At 33.6% G+C, this 20410-nt stretch overlaps 1 protein-coding gene across 1 annotated transcript; it reads right to left on the bottom strand.

Moving 5' to 3' along the window:
• Positions 1-17615: 17615 nt before the first annotated feature.
• On the bottom strand, positions 17616-18746 carry LOC137654118 (uncharacterized). Its single transcript, XM_068387757.1, has one exon. The coding sequence runs from the start codon at positions 18744-18746 to the stop codon at positions 17616-17618; it is 1131 nt and encodes a 376-aa protein (XP_068243858.1).
• Between the last annotated feature and the right edge of the window lie 1664 nt (positions 18747-20410).

Below are 20410 nucleotides of genomic sequence, written 5' to 3' on the forward strand. Positions count from 1 at the left end.
GTTTAAATCCAATGTTTATGGTCTGATTTGTATTTAGCGTAACATGATTATAATACTTGTAATGTCATTCAGGCTTTTGAACATTTCCATTAACTATTCACTATGCCACCAAGAGAGAGAGAGAGAGAGAGAGAGAGAGAGAGAGAGAGAGAGAGAGCGAGAGAGATTGTATGTAAACAGTCTTTATATAACTATTTTTGTTAAAATAAGATTTTTGTGCTAAACTCTCCATCAGACCAACGAATCATCCGATATAAATTATTTTTCTTCTTCTTAGTCCGTACGACCGTGTTGGCTATGTTTAGGGCATGACTGCATTTTGTAAATAAATCAGGAATATTTTTAGGAGTTTTATTTGTACATCTAATGGGAATTTATAGAAGTAAAGTGAACATAATTCATTTATCCTTTAAAATAATTACTACATGTAGCAAAACGAATAGTGGTAAAGATGATAATGCAATGAAGGAATGATACCATACTTTATCTTTAGCTTCAACATCGGCAATAACATACCTAGTTGCCATAATTTGTTAGCTTAACGAAATAACCTATCATCTAATGTTAAACTTAATTTCTGAGGAGACCATGGCTTATTGCACAGTGAAAAAACATTACAAAGACTTTATGAATGGCGGAACGATACATAAATGTGGGTGGGGTATCTGTGCTAGCGTAGTAATACTACTGTAGCAGTAGTATTAAACGTTTAGGCCAACTGCTGGGATCCTTGAGGATCATTTAGCACTTCTTAAAACTACTCGAGAAATGAGTTTTTATAGCCAGAATTTAAATTTTCTGATCCAACAATGCCCATGATAGCCTTCAGTGTTATCCTGAATTATAACCAGGCCAAAGTGGGTGGAGCCTCATGAAGTCATCATTCTGACGATAATTATTGGTGAAGGTTTAAAGCCAAAATACGGTACCGGCTATTTTTTTTTTCTTTTTTTTTTACAGTAAATAGGTAGGTAGATAGACAATAAATAAAAATTGCTTGACATTGGATATAGCTGTTATCAAATCAAGCTTGTTCACTACGTTTTTGAAAATTACCAACTATTCCCTACACCTTGTCAATCTGATTGTGACCTATAAAGTATACTGTAATTTCTTAGGAAACTTATTTTGTGAGTTAGACTAATAATCGAAGTATTTTTGTATTTATTAACATATTTTGTTGGTTTGTTCGTTATGACAATTATCAGTGGAGAGGTTTCAGAGTTCATAAAGGTGTACTGCTTTGCTTTTATTTAAACTTTTGTGTCATTGTTGGCAGAGGTATAGCCTTCGTTACGTATAGCCAATCATCGATCGAGAAAGAGGGAAGAAATGCCGTCATAAGTTACGTAACGAGTGCGTTCGAAACCTTTTCTCTGAGTAAGTTGGCCCGTCTTCAAAAATCGTCACTTTTACCTAATAAAGTACCAAATTTATTCAACCTACGTAATGCAGAATATAGTCAAAATTTATGTGTAGATATAATGTGCATTCTGAATAAGCGTTATATTTATGAAATTCATAGAAAAAAAGTTATTGCGAAAAAACCGTGTTACAGAGGCCCTGAATCTCATAGTAGTTCTCCTTTTTCTCATTTAAGTGGGATTCACACATTTTCTGATTATTGATTAAAAAAAATGTATTAACAAAAGTGAAAAAAGGAGTGGTACAAAAAGATATGGAATAATAATAATAATAATAATAATAATAATAATAATAATAATAATAATAATAATAATAATAATAATTAAACGAGGGAAAAACTGTTTGAGTGATATTACAATGTTTCCACCAACAATCGTTATTCTTTAAAGAATTTGTTATTTCTTTTTCTTCTTTGTCTTTTTTTTTTTATTGTAGACTATTCAAACCAAATTAATATCAGAGTGAAGACATTTGTCTCGATTTCCGAGAAATTTCATGGAGTTTAGAAATATTTTCCAATAATAACAAATAATTTATATTAAGATGTATTTCTAATGTTTATACATTTCCTAGAATTATTTGCAACTACAAATAGATCATGAATCCTAACAGAGCATTACCGACTACACGTTTTTGTTTTCTTTAATTGTATAGAAGTGTATAATGCATATAGAATATGATTTTCCATCTCCCATGAATGTCGTGCAACGCCCTTACCAAAATAATGTGAGAAATATCAATTTACTCGTCCGTCAAGTTAACAAAGGAAACCCGTCATTCAATTCAAGAGAGACACAAGAGGCTGGTCCTGTTTTGTATGTCAGTGTCTGACTCCAACGTAGAGATGTTCCCTATCAGATAACTGTCTCCATTCATCGTGACTGACAATGTCTGAACTGGACGACATTGTTGGAATTATCAAACGCTGTGAAATACGCTTCATATCTTAATTTTTGGGAAGAGTTACCATTAAAGCTTATTACTAACTATTGTTTATATCGGTTTTCTGTTTTCTGGGTTAGAATACTTAGTAGCCTAAATTTCATCGTTTTGCCGATTGAATAATCTTAAATAGAAAGAAAATATATCCCTTATAGTGGCCCTTTCAACAAGGCTCCACGAGCACTAGAAGAGTTGGAAGACCTAGGCCTAGGCCTACATTGCTGAGGACTATGAAACGTGAAATAGGAGATGATGATTAGAGAACTATTGATTTAAAACCTTAAGATTGAGACGACTGACTAAATCTAACTGAGGTCCTTTGCATCAATAGGCGTAGAAGGAGATGATGATGATGAATGAAACTAATAAAAGTAATGTTTCACGATTATGGTTGTAGTTACTTATAGAGCTCGAAAAAGCATCCTCTTTTCGTGTTTATAGTAAATGTTGTTATCTACGGATTCCATAAATGCCACAATTCAAGCAATTTCTAAATATAGAAGAATCATTTAGATTTTGAAGCGTTATTCAAAGAAATATTCAATGACATATTGAGCGTTATATTTACAATAATAAATGGAGAGATATCCATTATTTCAACAAAACATTTGACATTCTTCATCAAAGATATGCATATGGCTAAAGTATAAATATTGCATAAAAGCTTGTTTTATTTCACAAATATTTATCTCTGGTTTCACTATATGTTGGGACTCAAAAATTCATTGAAGTCATACAAAGGATATATGCAAATGTCACTTATACACATACAAATACACATACACCGAATGCTCTGGCCTATTTTTCCACATTCTCCTCTGTCCTCATACACCTGACAACGCTAAGATAATCAAAAACAATTCTTATTCGCTCATGGGGTTAATTACTTCACTGTAGCTGTTTAGTGGCTACGTTTTGCTAGGTAAGGGTGGAAGAGACTCTTTAGCTATGGTAAGAAGGTCTTGTAGGAGAAGGGCACTCCAAAATCAAGCCATTGATCTCTAGTCTTGGGTAATGCCATAGCCTCTTTACCATGGTCTTACACTCTCTTGAGGTAGAGTTCTCTTGTTTGAGGGTACACTTGGGCACACTATTCTATCGTATTTTTCTTCCTCTCACTATTTTGAATTTTTTATAGTTATATATGAAAGATTTATTTCAATGTTGTTATTGTCGATAGAAAACCTAGGTTTGATACAACTAATCTTTTAGAAGAAGAACACAGAGAAACATTTGCAATTGAATTTAGGAATCGATTTGCACTCTTAGAGACTTTAGGAGACGAAGAGCAGACAATTAATGAAGAATGGTGTGATACACACACACACACACACACACATATATATATATATATATATATATATATATATATATATATATATATATATATATATACATATATATATATACATATATATATATTCTGTATATATGCGTATATATACAGAAAATATATACAATATATATGTATATTTAAATATGCATGTATACCTTATATATAGATATATAAATATATTTACATATATATGTGTATATATATATGTATGTATATATATGTATATATATAAATATATATATATATATATATATATATATATATATATATATATATATATATATATATATGTATATATATAATCTGTGTATGTGCAGTTATGTGTAAATATATACATTTAAGTATATACATGTGTCTGAGTATATATTTGAGAGAGAGAGAGAGAGAGAGAGAGAGAGAGAGAGAGAGAGAGAGAGAGAGAGAGAGAGAGAGAGAGTTTGATCAATACCTGTAGATAAAAACAAATGTGCGAATATATCATCTTTCTGTCATAAAAGTACACCTCACTTTGGGTTGTCGAACGTGAAGAGTTTCTCTTGAGAAGCTCCAGTAAATTAATTTCTATATTTCGTGTAAACATGGAAAGTTTTAACAACTCATATAATTTCAATTCACGTAAGCAACATGCTAAAAAATTTACTCAGCAATCATCTTTTTCTTCATCCATTTGATATATTAGAGGCTTTAATTCCCTTTTGATTGAAAATATAAAGAAAGTTACCAATTTGAAATGAATTTCATTTTCCCCAGTTGTTATTAATTAATGACGTTATTCTCTTTTATTACCCATATTGTAACCATGACTTTTTATGTTATTAAATAGAGGTTTTGTGAGCTATTTTTAATAAGAACACATTTGCAAATTGAAGAAGACTTTTCAACTTAGTTTTTGATATTCTTCATTTCAAATCCCATTGATGTTTTTTTTTTTCAATTACATATCATCAGGTGAATATTCTATTCAATTCACGTTAATCAATAATGATAATTGGTAATTATGCTGAATGAGATGTCTGAGAGAGAGAGAGAGAGAGAGAGAGAGAGAGAGAGAGAGAGAGAGAGAGAGAGAGAGAGCCTTACCTTATTGCCTTATTTTTTGTTTGGGTTCCCCCAGGTCCCTCAGTGTGAGGCACCTCGTATATCCACCAGAGAGTTGCTAATGCATCTTCCGGTGTATTTTGCATCTTCCAGTCTTGGATGGTCTTGGATGCATCTTAGGTATTTATCGAGCTAATTTTTAAACACATCTACGCTCACTCCTGATATGTTTCTTAGATGAGCTGGCAGCACATTAAATAGTCGCTGCATTATCGATGCTGGTGCGTAGTGGATTAATATCCTGTGTGCCTTTCTCAGTTTACCTGGAATGCTTTTTGGCACTATTAATCTACCTCGGCTTGCTCTTTCTGATACTTTAAGCTCCATGATGTTTTCAGCAATTCCTTCTATTTGCTTCCATGCTTGTATTATCATGTAGTGTTCTCTTCTCCTTTCTAGACTGTATAGTTTTAAAAATTGCAGTCTTTCCCAGTAGTCAAGGTCCTTAACTTCTTCTATTCTAGCAGTATAGGACCTTTGTACACTCTCTATTTGCGCAATATCCTTTTGGTAGTGTGGGTACCATATCACATTGCAGTACTCGAGTGTACTACGCACATAAGTTTTGTAAAGCATAATCATGTGTTCAGCTTTTCTTGTTTTAAAGTGTCTGAATAACATTCCCATTTTTGCTTTACATTTAGCCAACAGCGTTGCTATTTGGTCGTTGCATAACATATTCCTATTTAAAATTACACCAAGGTCTTTAATTGCTTCCTTGTTTGTGATTGTCTCATTATTAGGTCCCTTGTATGCATACACCATTCCTTCTCTGTTTCCATAATTTATTGATTCGAATTTATCGGAGTTAAATACCATCCTATTTATCTCCGCCCATTCATATATTTTGTTTAGATCTCTTTGTAGTGAGTTCCTATCTTCATCACAAGTAATTTCTCTACTTATTCTTGTGTCATCGGCGAAACTTCTCACTACGGAGTTTTCAACATCACAGTCTATGTCTGAGATCATAATAACAAATAGCAGTGCAGCTAATACCGTACCTTGGGGCACACCAGATATTACCTGGGCTTCATCTGATTTCTCGTCATTTGCAACCACTATCTGTTTTCTGTTTTGCAGGAATTCTTTTACCCATTTTCCTATCTTTCCCACAATATTATGCTTTCTCATTTTTTTCTCCAATATGTTATGGTCTACCTTGTCAAAGGCTTTTGCAAAATCTAGATAGATCACATCTGTGTCTTTTTCATTTATCATATTATTGTATATGTTTTCATAGTGTGCTATCAGTTGGGTCTGTGTACTTTTTCTAGGTATGAAACCGTGTTGACCCATATTAAACAAATTATTTTTGACCAAATGGTTCATTATTTTCTTTTTTATTACCCTCTCATACACTTTCATAATATGTGATGTTAGACTAACAGGTCTATAATTGCTTGCCTCTAGTCTTGATCCACTTTTGAAGATAGGGGTTATATAAGCTAATTTATGTTCAACATATATCTCGCTCATATCTACACTCTGTCTTAGCAGTATTGCAAGCGGCTTCGCGATAGTGTTTGCAGTTTTTTTTAACAAAATCGCTGGAACTCCATCTGGTCCGGCTGCCGATCCATTTTTAATTTCGTTTATAGCCGTGACAATATCTGCTTCATTAATATCTATATCCGTTAGATATTCAACATTTTCTTCTCTCATTTCTGTTTCATTATTCTCATTCGCAATTCTTGGCGTGAACTCTCTTATATTTTTCTGCTAATATGTTGCATATTTCCTTTTTTTCATTCGTTAGCCGTCCTTCAATTCTTAGAAGGCCTATTTCTATTCTCCTTTTATTCATCTTTTTTGCATAGGAGTAAAGTACTTTGGGGTTTCTTTTTATATTTTGAAGTGTCCTTTCTTCTAAGTCCCTTTTTTCATTTTCTTTCGACTGTATAATCTTTTGTTCTGCATTTTCTATCTTACATTTTATTTCCCTCATTTTCCACACATTTTTTTCTTTTGCAAGATTTTTCTTCCACTTTTTTATTTTCTGAAATAAGATCCTTCTGTCTCTTGGTATGCACGTCTTTAGTTTATTGTTTTTTTTTCGGTACATATTTTTCAACAATTTTCTCCAGTATTTTGTACAGTATATCCGTATTTACCTGTATATTATCACTTATAAATACATTTTTCCATTCTTTATTCAGTTCTTCATTTATTGCTGACCATTTTATATTCTTACTGTAAAAGTTATATTTTCCATATCCTTCCCAAAGTTTTGTGCTTTTATTAATTCTGTGATCACTTGCTTTGGAATGAACTATCAATTCTATGACATTGTGGTCTGAAATTCCCGTGTTATACACTATTATTTCTTTAACATAATTCACCTCATTCACAAATACTAGATCTAGGACATTTTCCTTTCTTGTTGGAATGTGGTGTATTTGTTGCATATTATGTTCTAATAGCATATCTTGAAGCTTTTCAAATTGCCTCTTATCTTCTGCGCTACTATTACTATCTTTTTTATATGTATACATACAACCACTTTCTTCTATCCGTTCTTTCCAATCCACGAAAGGAAAGTTAAAATCTCTGGATAGGAGTATATTCCAGTCTTTATGGTTTCTACATATATCATCTATTTTTTCTATTATTATGTCAAACTCCTTAGTGTTTGGGGGTCTGTAAACTACAATATTCATTAGTTTTTCAAATTCAAATTCTACCGCAATCAATTCACATTCTGTGTTGCTGTATTTTTCACATACTTTTCCTTGATTTATGTCTCTTCCATATATTGCGGTTCCCCCTTGATTCCTATTTTTTCTGTCTGATCTATAAGTTTGGAAACCCTTTATCTGGTCATCACTGCCAGTCTCTTGGGAATACCATGTTTCACTTATATTTAATATATCTATTTTTTCAATTTGGGTTAGTTCTTCTAAGAACTCTATTTTCCTTTTAGAGTTACTCGTGACTAAACCCTGTGCATTCATTACTATTATGGTTTGTTTTTCATCCCCATTATTTAATATTGGTAATAATATGGATTCTCCCATGCTTCCTTCCTGTTCTGATATGATGTTCTTTTCTTCATTTCCCGGAATTCTGCCATTAAAAAATCCAACTTTTCTATTATATTTGCTCTTTTGCCTTTATATTTATTTGTGTGTGTATACCTGCAACTGTCCCCATATCTGCACCAACCCCTGGCATTATAGATGCATTCTTTGTAGTTGGGCTCTAAATGTGCAGGTTTGGGTTGAAAGGCCTCATATCTTGGGGCTCTTGGTTCAAAGCGCGGTATATACACAGCCTGCTTTTTTGTTTCTTTTTTTGTTTCTTTTTTGCTTTCATTTTTCTTTCCAGTTTGCTGAGTTTTCTTACTTTCATTCATGGTTGCAGGATGCATATATCGACATTTTTTGTTGTAAATGCATCCTTTTCCTTCTTTTAGGTTTTTGCATATTTTTGGATGGAGATCTCTGCATTCGTCTCCATATCCGTCTAAATACGCACATTTACCATATATTTCATAATTATGGCATATATTTGGATGCTTGTAGTAGCATCTTTCGCCAAATCTGCAATTCCCTCTTTTCAGCATATTGCAGACTATATCCTTCTTTTCTATTTTTTCTTGTTCTTGCTCTTCCCTAAAATTATGTAGGTCCGGGTAGAGTCTCTTGGGTCTATTATTTGTTTCCATCTGGTAATTTATTTCTTCATAAGTATGTTGTTGGAGGGCATCATAGGTTATATCAATGATTTCTTCTGCATTCTTACACATATCCTGTTCATTGTTCTCTTCTTCTTCTTTTTCTTCTTCTTCTTCCTCTTCTTTATCTTCAACTATTTGCAGATTTAGTCTCGACTTAATTATATTTTCTATCCAGACTAAGCATGTTGAGCAGAATACCTTTGTGTCTTTATTTTTTATTTTTTGCTGTATTTCAGCACATGTGGGGTGTGTTGGGACATGACAGGCATCACATTTTCTAATCAATTGTTGAGGATTATTAATGGAATACCATATCTTACATGTATTACACCATTTTGGCATTCTTTTTCCCATTGCATCAATCAGCATATTCACCATATTGGACTTCTTATTGTTCTTTGATGGAATGTGTTGATTGATGTAGACTTTCTTTATAAGTCTCTTTAAGAGAGAGAGAGAGAGAGAGAGAGAGAGAGAGAGAGAGAGAGAGAGAGAGAGAGAGAGAGAGAGAGAGAGAGAGATAATTGGATTTTGAAAATTTTATTTCATTAATTTTTTTCCAATTTTTCTGATATGATCATCTAATTCCATGAACATTGCTTTAGTTTTAAACATATGTTTTAATCTCCCATTTACTTCAAGTACCACTTAGGCCCTCCAGGGACTCTTAACTTTCAACAGAACTTTCTTCACGAAAGACAAGTTGGAAATATAGACGTTAAACATAGCTGAGTTTGGAAGTTGGGGTCTGAAAATATATGATAATGTTAAAGTTTAATGAAGGAAAACATGAGTTCATAACAAAGTTTATAGCCTGTCTTTTGTTATCTCATCTAATATTGCGTTTCTTTTCTAGTGTTCTCAATATTTCTGAACATACCACGATTTGGTTAATCAAGTGCTCATAAATTTTAACCCAAATTCGTGTTACTTTACTTATTCTTGAAATATCAATTATTTGGAATAACCTGAATTTGGTTTTTTTCTCAGGAAATAATTGAAAAAAATAATGATTTGATAAAGATAAATTTATTATTATTATTATTATTATTATTATTATTATTATTATTATTATTATTATTATTATTATTATTATTATTATTAAGTAGTAACAAATCAATCTTCCTCGTAATAGAAAGATAAATAAATGCAAACAAGGGAAGGAAAATATTAAAAAGTGCAAATCAAAGAATACACAAATAAATACAAAATCAATATATTGATCAATATCCTGTTACATGGGAAAACCATAACGGCATTTCTCGTTTTACTAACATGTTTCCTTGTTATCCCGATGAAACAGAGAAACGGCGAATCATTGTTGGCAGTATGTGTTGAGTTGCTTGAAAATATATGATTTATGTGATTTTCTAAAAAGAAAAAACCTCTAATTAAAGCTTGAACTGCTTTACGGATATGGATTAAAATTAATTCAAGACTTGCAGTACCTTCTGCGATATCATAAAGTGATTCCAGAGTGGTATTTTAGTAAGAAAGATTATATACTATATACTCATATCCCTGAGAGAGAGAGAGAGAGAGAGAGAGAGAGAGAGAGAGAGAGAGAGAGAGAGAGAGAGAGAGAGAGAGAGAGAATTTTTCGTACAATACATATGGAGTATTTTAAAGATATTAATGAAACTTTCCTCACAAAAGGGTCAGAAAGTGTAAATAAGCAATTTGATATTCCTTCTTTTTTTCGAAATAGTGCTGAAATATACATATTTAGAAAATTCTGTAATATTGAAAGGATTTCTCTATCCATTCAAAGAGAAGCTGTGTTTCTTGTTTAAACGTTATACTTTGTAGACTTATTTTGCATTAGTTTGTACGAGCGAGCAGTTAGGTTGTAGCTGAGGGCGAGGTGAATGCAACTAAACTTTACTAAATAGACATCGAGGCGCTTAAATACTAGGACTTGCCACCAAGAACGTCACAAAAATTCAAACAAAATTATCAAATTCATACAGGTTGGTTTATTAACAGCACTGGGAATAGCGAGTGATAAGATAACAATCAAAACCATTACAGTGTACGAGCGTGTATGAAACACGTGTGGTACAAGTTATTTAGCAATATAGTTATCGACTTTACTTTGGTTTTATGTACTTCATATTCCCCTGACTCTCTTATATATCTCCTAAATGGACTCCTGATTGTTTTGACATTCACTTAGTTGCATGAATACCTTTTGTTTTGAAATTCACTTAGTTGCATGAATACCTTTTTATTGAAATTATTCGTGCATTTTCAGTATTAATACCTGTTCCCTGAAAATCTTTAGAACAGCATGAAATTTTTAAGTAAGAATCTTTGACCTATAATACGCTTTATCTAGTTTACAGCAAATATTCCTCTTTGATAACGCTGTCTTATCCTGTTCTCATTGAGTATCCTTTGACATACAAGGGATGTTATCTGCTCCCTTCGTGGCAAAGTAGAATGAATTTCACGCCAACTTATTACCGCGGGTTTCTATGCAAGTGGAATATAGTGGCTCTAGCCAAACTCAGGAAACCTTCTCTCAGGAATATGGGATGTCGTTAGTGCTCTTAACCACACCTGAAGCCTATCAATGTTACACTTTTGCCAAAGGAACCTACCATGAATTAAGCAAGTGGGTGTTAGGCATGCAGCCGACAAGTAGCCTATTTAACAGCTCCCTATTGAAGATGTTATTAATTCTAATTTTAAGATTATAATATTTCGTTTCGGTGTAGATGCTGACCAATTACTATTTTTTTGTAATAATGTGTGGTTTCTGATCCATCATTTACTATGTTGTTATAGATTCCTGTTTTCCTTCGGAAAACTTTTTTTTCGCATAAGCAAAACAGCGAATAATCCCCGGAAAAATCTTCCAGCAGACTGAATAAATCAACTTTCATATGAAGGAAGTAACTCCTCCGAAAAACGCTTATGCAAAGTGAGTTTCTTATCTGTTGAGAACAGATGTGGAGAGTTATTCAGAAAATGAGGAAAAATCTGTTTGCTGTGAAGTACTAAGGAAGAGAGTTTATATGTTTTACGAAGTGACCTACATTTTCCCATCTTTTGGATAAATTAGATATTTTTTCCCAAGAAAAAATACATATTTAGGTGCGTATAAAGTAGTAGGTCTTATGGAAAAGTTGCAGTAAATCGTTTGAAAAACATTTGAAAGTTGATGTACACACACACACACACACACACACACACACACACACATATATATATATATATATATATATATATATATATATATATATATATATATATATGTAATCATTCATGCAATAAAAATATGGGTGTTGTTCACATAATTTATTAACAATGTGGAATAATTAGTTAACAAGAACGGTAAATGATTATAAAAATCGTATTAACGCACGTCAGAACTGAAACTTCAGTCACACCAAATTTTGCCATTTTCTAAGATGGCCGGCACATTTTCAAATTGGATTCTTGTGGACTTCTGAATATTGACATTCAATTGGTTAATAAAGTTCTAAATTCTCAGTCACTCTCAGTTTATGTTAAAATATTGCAAGCAAGTCTTCACATCCTTGGTTACATAATTTGCTGCTTAGAAATATCTAAGATGGCGCTCGCTATACCAAAAATGTTCGACAAATATCCAAAAATGGTTACTTATATATTCCTGATAAAAGTCAGGCAATACATGGATTCGGGGGTAACTTTATCTTCATCCGTTTATTTTTGTAGGTTAAAAATTCATTAAGCTAACTTAATTCATTTTCATCTTCATTCTAAAAAAGTGGATAATTAGCTAGATGTAAGTGTAATAGTGCTGTGAGACTCAGCATGGCGATCAGTGCTAGCTAATTGTAGAGATTTTTCATCAGTTTTCCAAATGATGTTTAAATAGCCCTAGTTCAGAGTTAAACATCATAACCTGAATTGACAGGACATGCCACCACAGGAGAGTCGGCCCCATTCAGATGGGCCTTTAGTCTTCTAAGTGTACAGATCCCACAGGAATTTATTAGAAATGGATGAATGATCGGGCTAGGGGTAGGATTATGACATATCTGAGACTAGCTGTAACCCATATCTGAAAGTGCATATATGTTGTATAGGTGATGAAATGATAAACCCCGTGGCCTATACAGTAGCTCAAAAGCAATGACAGCACAATATTAGAAGTCGACGTCTTTGCTGAAGGCAGATAGTATGACTAACTGGAAGCTTTCTTATATGTGCCAAGAGGACACATGTAAAAGACTAGTTGAACCATATGGTGCTAACTTTATTACCCTTGCTACAGAGATTCGTGAACTGTATAAGTTAAGTGCAAAGCATATACCATTTTATTCCACAACGCTTGATGAAGATGATGGAATTCTGCAGACCTTTGAAAAAAAAAAATACATATCACGAAGTATGTATGCTGAAGTATAAAACCACAAAACTGGGAAGGAAAGGGAAGTTATTGTGTAAGGCAGAATAAGATGCCCCATCCGCATATTTCACACTTAGTAGCCAGAAGACATGGGAAGAGCATGCTGAAGAATCTAAGATTGAGAAAGAGAGAATCTGCTACATTTGCGACAAACCAGTACCAATCAAAGATTTACGTTTGGCCCTGGCATTGCCTTCACCCCAAACAGCTGCAATGATTTTCCATCAACCTACTAGATGAGAAACTTCTGGTCAAATTTAGAGCTAGCGACATCATTTCCCATGATCATATGTATCACTCATCTTTTCCAGGAAATGTGTACAGCAGGGAAAGAGCCTGGCTGGATTCCCAGATAATTGGTGATGGTTATATACAATAGAGTCAAGAGGCATATGCCGATGTTTTAGCTGAGCTTGATATGTCCATAAGAGATAAGAAGTTGACCACGGATGGGTGCTGCTATTTACAATGGTAGAACTTTATGATTTGTGCAAACAAAGACTGTCCAAGGTACAGAAGTACATACAGAAGTATAAACAAACACGCATTGTATTTGATGTATATAGTACAGATAGCATGAAATTGCAAACTAGACAAAAGGAGGCGCAGGACTTTGCTGCTGCATAGGGATTACCACTGCAAAAACTTTCAGCTTCCTTAGGAATGACCAGAACAAAACTGAACTATTTGTATATTTGGCAAAGATAATCTTTTCATCTGAAGCAGATGATACAACATGCATTATTTTGACCAAAGTAAAGGGGATGCTGCAATTTATAGCTAAGCTGAACAGAACACTGAAAATCTACAAGGATGCCTCACAAAGAGGCTGATACTAGATTCCATTTGCATGCTGCATATGCTGCAAGCCATGAAGATATCTCAAGTACAATCATATGTGGCTCATACATTGATGTTGTCATCATAGCAGCCTCTAGTATAAAAAAAAAAAACAAAGCTTTGGACAAACTATGGATAAAATTCGAAAATGGTTCTGTGGGGTCCCGTGGCAGGAAGTCTTCTCCCGTTGCCATTAGCCTACCTGGGCCTTCATCAGTCCTCTCTTATGTTCCAGGGTCTGTCCTTGTGATAGAGGGGTCTTATTCAAGGAGAGACCACATTCTCCAAAGCATGGTACCTCACCCCCGACCTTGGCAGCATTATGATGTTCAGGGGCAGGATGTGTCAAGGTGATCAAAGTTCTATCTGGAGTCCGCTGAAGCAGACTACCCTAAGTCAGAGAGTTCCTTCATGAAGCTTCTTGCTCTCATTTTGGAGTGCAATGGCCTAGTGAGGCAACCATGGTACTGCCTTTGGAGAGGACTTCAATCATTGATCAGCACTTCGGTTGTATCTCACCTGGCTTGGCCTTGGAATAAGTAGATGATCAATTCTGAGGGTCTGACAATTTACTCCATTCCAGCAGGTCAAGAAAGATTCTGCCACCCCACTGTGCAAGCAGCGGAGGTTCTACATGCCAAAGAATGCTGCATCTGCACCTCTGCAGGTTGAGCAATCAATATGCCTTCTTACATGGGTGCTCTTGTTGGAAAGACTTAAGGGGGAAGGCACGTGCTTCTCGGCCTCTTTCTCAGCACTGTATTCTAGCTCTATCAGCAGACAGGACCAGTCACGTACTTCGCCACATTAATAAAGTTGTTAACGCTATATAAACTATGTGAAAATTTCTTTAAATATTCCAATATTAGTTTGTATATATATATATATATATATATATATATATATATATATATATATATATATATATATATATATGTATATATATATATGTATATATATATATATATATATATATATATATATATATATATATATATATATATATATATATATATATTGAGAATTATTACTACTAGGATTCTTGAAAGTCCAATGAAATTTCAAGATATACAGAATTTGGAAAATGAAACGTCCCACGTTCTATTTAACCAGCGATCGATAAGAAGATGATTTAAACGAATAACAATTCTCAGGATATCTTCGATATTCTGAGCACTGTCATTGTGTTCAAAAGAAATAATCTCTGGAATTAATATCGCTAACAATACCTGCGGATGTATGTTGTGCTACACCGGTCTCTAAAGATTTCGTCTCTGTATATTGTGTATTTTAGTATAAAAAAATATATGATATAATTTAGAGGAAATTATCAAAATAATCATCAATCAACAACATGTCAATAAATGATAGAACTTTTGAAACATTTACAGATAAATTTTTATTTCGAATAACGTTTTACAATACAATTATTTTCAATTACGAAAATGAAATATAGTTATAAAAACAAATTCGTATTATTTTTATAACACTGAAGAAAATAAATTTATATCTCTCTCTCTCTCTCTCTCTCTCTCTCTCTCTCTCTCTCTCTCTCTCTCTCTCTCTCTCTGTACAAATAAGTTGGAAAACGTCGAATATAAAAGGTATTTGGATGGGTGACCATCATAAAGAGACAAACATTTTCTGGATATAAGTCCCTACCAAAGGTACGCCATATATAGTTCGTAACAGTGTGGGGATACCTAAACGTGCTGAAAAAGTTTTCGTTTCGCTATGATCAGCAAAAAATTTACTAGTCACGGCCACCCATACTAGGTTGGTTTGCTGAGTGATCAGTCTAAAATCTTCCACTATCACCAATTCCCGCTAATCAGCGTGGTGATGAAAAGTGGCCAAACTCAAGACAATAGTTGCCTTTCCGAGGCCTTTATTCTGTAGTGGACTAGAAATAGCTACATTTGCCGTTGTTGTTCTTTATATATATATATATATATATATATATATATATATATATATATATATATATATATATATATATATATATATATGTATATGTATATACTGTATAAATAAAGAATATATATATATATATATATATATATATATATATATTATATATATATATATATATATATATATATACTCGTTGAAATTTTATATTCAGAACTTATGTATTTAAAATTAATGTCCAGTTATAAGGAATAAGGAGCCCTGAAAAAGTGACTTTCGAGAAAAGTAGCAAAATGTTGTTTCGCTTCATTTCCTCTAAGATAATGTAGATCTCGGACTTTATTGGGCAACGGAATGGAGTCTGGAGGGAACGGGAAAGTACGACACCGCCTTCATTACACATTAAGTCTCGGAGTAGGAAGTCCAGGCCACATCGGGGGAGATTTTTACTCCACTGTTCTTAAGGGTTGAGTTAAAGTTTATGAAGTGAAAACTTACAATGGTATCAGATGAAATGCGCCTTGTGAAAATTCTTTTCCACACCCTCTATCTACCCCTCTTTCTTTTTCTGTCTTTCTCCGCCGATCTCTCTTTCTTTCCTGCCTCAGGACGTAAAACTCAGCATACCTGTGTTTACCTAACCATTGAATTAGATATTCATAGTTATTAAACGGCCAGCGTGGTTCGCAGATTTAGTAGCGAGAGAAGGAGAGAATAGAGAATTAGACATCTGGGCCTTGACGAGGTAATCATCATAGCACTGTAGTGAAAATAAATGTAACCATATCCGTCTGTCTGCTGTTTGAATAGTAATGTTAAACAATGATTGGTTTTGCTAGTACTTGGTTAATTGATCAACAGGAAAGGCAGCCCCCTCTGGAACATAAACCCAATGGATATACGAGTGGTTGGGTGTGGGACTTTCTGTCTCATAGATTCATAATCCTTCTGGATTTAAAGACATGGGGAGATCCGTTGCAGAAAAAAATTGAAAGAGTCGGAGCAGCGTTTTTAAGTTAAGTGGAAGTGATCATCCGGTATATGTATCAAAATCCAAATGGCATAACCAGAAAATGTTCTCAAAATGAAAATAGTTGGTTTTATTACCAACAATGGATGGGAAGATTTTTATAAAGAGTTAGAATTTGTTATCACTTAGCCTCAAGTTACACTTTTTGTTGCAATTTTCTTGTTCTTATTGTTAACAGATTGATTGTCATGCAGTATCTTCCAATGGTTCCTTTGCTGCTTATTACAACTATAGTCTTTATGGATGAATATTATTGAATATTACCAGTTTGTTTGTAGAAAAATATTCTTCCTTTTAGTTTTTAAAGGAGGCAGACGTTAGTATCTAATCACCGCTATCATCATCACTGAAATTAATTCATATTAGATTGAATATTCTTCAGCTTCGTTAACATACTAATAGAATCTAATTAGGAAGTGTTTCTATTTTACAATTGTTTGACAAGAAGAGATACTAAAATGAATAATTGTTTACGCTTCGAAGCCAACGGAATGGCGAACCTTTATGATTTCAAATAAATTGTATCAGTTGCAGAGATATCACTGTAATTGGACTGCTATTATATGACAATTAAAAAGACAGTTCGAAATGTCATAATTTTACTATCATGTGATTATAGGTAGTGGGACAAAATGTCGAAAGACAAAATGTCGACGGTCAAAATGTCGACAACCAAAATGTCGACGGTCATAATGTCGACACTCTTTGAGTATCAATAGACAAAATGTCGAAAGAAAAATATTTGACGTTCAGACACTTGAACACACTATTCTTAAATGAACTCCAAGAATGTAAATTGATACTAAAATATGTTTTCTTTGGTTTTCTCAATTTAGACAAAAAATTAATAGATAAAGAGTTATAGGTGTATAAAAAGATCCATAAAATTATTGCTTTATTAATACATGCTAAAAAGGGTTAAAATATTTAATAGTGGAATAACAGTACATCGTTATAAATTCCGAGCTATTGCCTGCAAAAAGTCCAGTACATTATCAGAGTCATATCCTTCAACAACGTTTTTCAACCTGGCGTTTACATCTGTATATTTTTTGTTCTTTCTCCCAACGTCCTTTCCCTGGAAAACTTGCTCTAGTACCATTTCAGTACTTGCTTGTTCAGAACGGAGTTTTCGAAGAAGCTTTTCTTCCGTTGGGTGGATAATTGTCATCCTCCTCTTGAAAGCATTATGCCAGCCCTCAAGCATGTTGTTTGTTCTTGGTAAACCATTTAGTGTTCTCTCATAACATGACCATAATTTAACTTCAAACTTTGGGCGTCTCCTTCGTCCACGCTGAAAAACGCCTAACCATGTAGTCTCAAAGTATTGCAAGAATCCATCTAAAATGTTATCGGTTTCGTCATCAAAACTTGATACCAAAGTGTCAAAACAATCATATACATCATGTGGTGGCACAAATGCAATTGCCTGAAGTTTTTTTATAAGCATTGCATTTTCAGATTTTGAGTACCAAGCTTGCAAACCCAGTCCTTGCACCTTTCGCCATAGGCATTGTCCAAAATGGAAGAAACATCCGCAGATTTCAGCGTTTGGGAAAAATTTCTTTACGCTATTGATAGCGGAAAGCTCGAAGTCTAGTGATACTGAGGCTGGTCGCAAGTTACGACTTTCAAGCCAGCCGAATATGGTGTCATAAGTCTTTTCATTTTTATGGGTTGTTATGCAATACACGAGAGGAAGAGTCTTGTTTTCCTGTATCATGGCATGAATTGTGTAGAGCTGTCTTCCTATTGGAGCGCAATCGAAAGTGCCATCACAAAACCATCTAATTTTTTCTTTAAGAAGTTGGAGATTCCTTGATGTTGAATAAATACTCAATTCTTCACAGCTGTACTGTAAAAAGTTTTCCCCTCTCGTTGTAACAGTTAAATCTTCATCACCGTTTCGAGAATTACGTACTCTCTTCACAGTACGTGAAAGTGATTCCTTTTTCGGTAAAGCTCCGGCTACTTCCCAAGGAATATTTTGAGTACATTTGTTCACTATCGAGGAAGTAATTTCTTCCGACTCACTAGCTTTTTCTTTCAACTCTTCTTTTACTTTGAGCACCTCTTTTCGCATTAAATCTGGAGGATGGCAGTGTTCTTGAGATACTGATATCCCTTCACCATTGCTAACAAGTCTTCCACTGCAAAGTCCCCGTTTTCTCGCATCTCCAATATATTTTTTCTTCTTTCTGCTTATCGATCACGTAAATGTATCCATCGTGCACAAGCTTCTTACCTCCTTTATTTGTTTTGATAAACTCCATTTTTGGAAGCCTTATGAAAGTAATAATAAAGACTGACTTCCAAGAAAGGAAATGAAGAAATAAGATTTGAATACACCGTTGGACTTCCAAGAAAGGAAATGAAGAAATAAGATTTGAATACACCGTTATTTAAAAGCAGTTAAACTGGTTCGTTAAACTATATAGCAAAAACGATTTAATAAACTGTTTAGGCTGTTGAATAGGTAATTTAAAGATTTAAAGACTGTCAGGCTAACGTAACGGCATGCTGACAATCATCATTTTTTCTTTCGACATTTTGTCTATTGATATTCTAAGAGTGTCGACATTATGACCGTCGACATTTTGGCTGTCGACATTTTGACCTTCGACATTTTGTCTTTCGACATTTTGTCTGCGTACCGTGATTATAGCATTCTTATATTTTTTTCTAAAAAATGCTACGTTATATTGTATATTACCCAGGAAAGCTACTACCATGGTAATTATATTTAACCACTTGACCTAAATTTTTCCGTGTTATTTTATCTATATGAATATATTCATTTTATGAAGACTAGGATAATTATATGTCTTTCCACAGTCCATTGACCATTTAAGAAAAATGAAATGCATAGAACCAATATATTGAATATCATAGATATACCTTTGTGCTTTTCATTAAATCAAGAAGCAATGAACTAATTTATTATTTCACAATAAAACAAAATCACTTCGGAAAAATCTCTCTGGAAGGAAGGTACTCCATCAGTTTGCCTTATAAAGCATTCTTAGAAGAACTGGGATATGTGAGAGACCTTTCCCCGCTCCAATCATTTTTCCCCTTAGTGTTCCCCTCGCCCTGGGACAAGTGGAACTTCTCTATTGAGCAAAACTATATACTAACGCCATAACTGCTCTGCAGAATGGCACTCTGCAAGGTTTTTTTTTTTTTTTTTTTTTTTTTTTTTTTTTTTTTTTTTAAGTAAGAAAGTTATTTGAACAAGTAATTCAGATAATATCATTATTAATTTTAGTAGAGTTGGAAGACCCAGGCTTACACGGCTGAGGACTATGAAGCGTGACGTAAGAGATGATGAATGGAGAAGAATTGAATTATAAGCTCAAGATGGAGGCGACTGGCGAAATCTAACCCGATGCTCATTGCGCCAATAGGCGTAGGAGATGATGATGGTGATGATGATGATGATGATGATTTATTCATTTTAATGTCTTTCTTTTATAGCAATTTCTTTTTTTAAATATTACAATTTAGTAAACAAAGTTGTGGAAGGAGGAAATTCCTACGGCATTGGTATGACATTTCAATGGATGCAATATCAACATAAATACTTTTGTTAGCCTTTTTATTCACTATAATACGTAGGGGGCAATAACAAATTTGGGCTGAATATTGACAGATTCTTCAGTAATATAATTCTTTTGACTATTATCACGATTATTAGTATTATAATTATTATTGTGTAATATTATATACCATTATTGCTGATACTAC

Source organism: Palaemon carinicauda, chromosome 15, assembly GCF_036898095.1.
Source record: "Palaemon carinicauda isolate YSFRI2023 chromosome 15, ASM3689809v2, whole genome shotgun sequence".
NCBI classification, from domain to species: domain Eukaryota; kingdom Metazoa; phylum Arthropoda; class Malacostraca; order Decapoda; family Palaemonidae; genus Palaemon; species Palaemon carinicauda.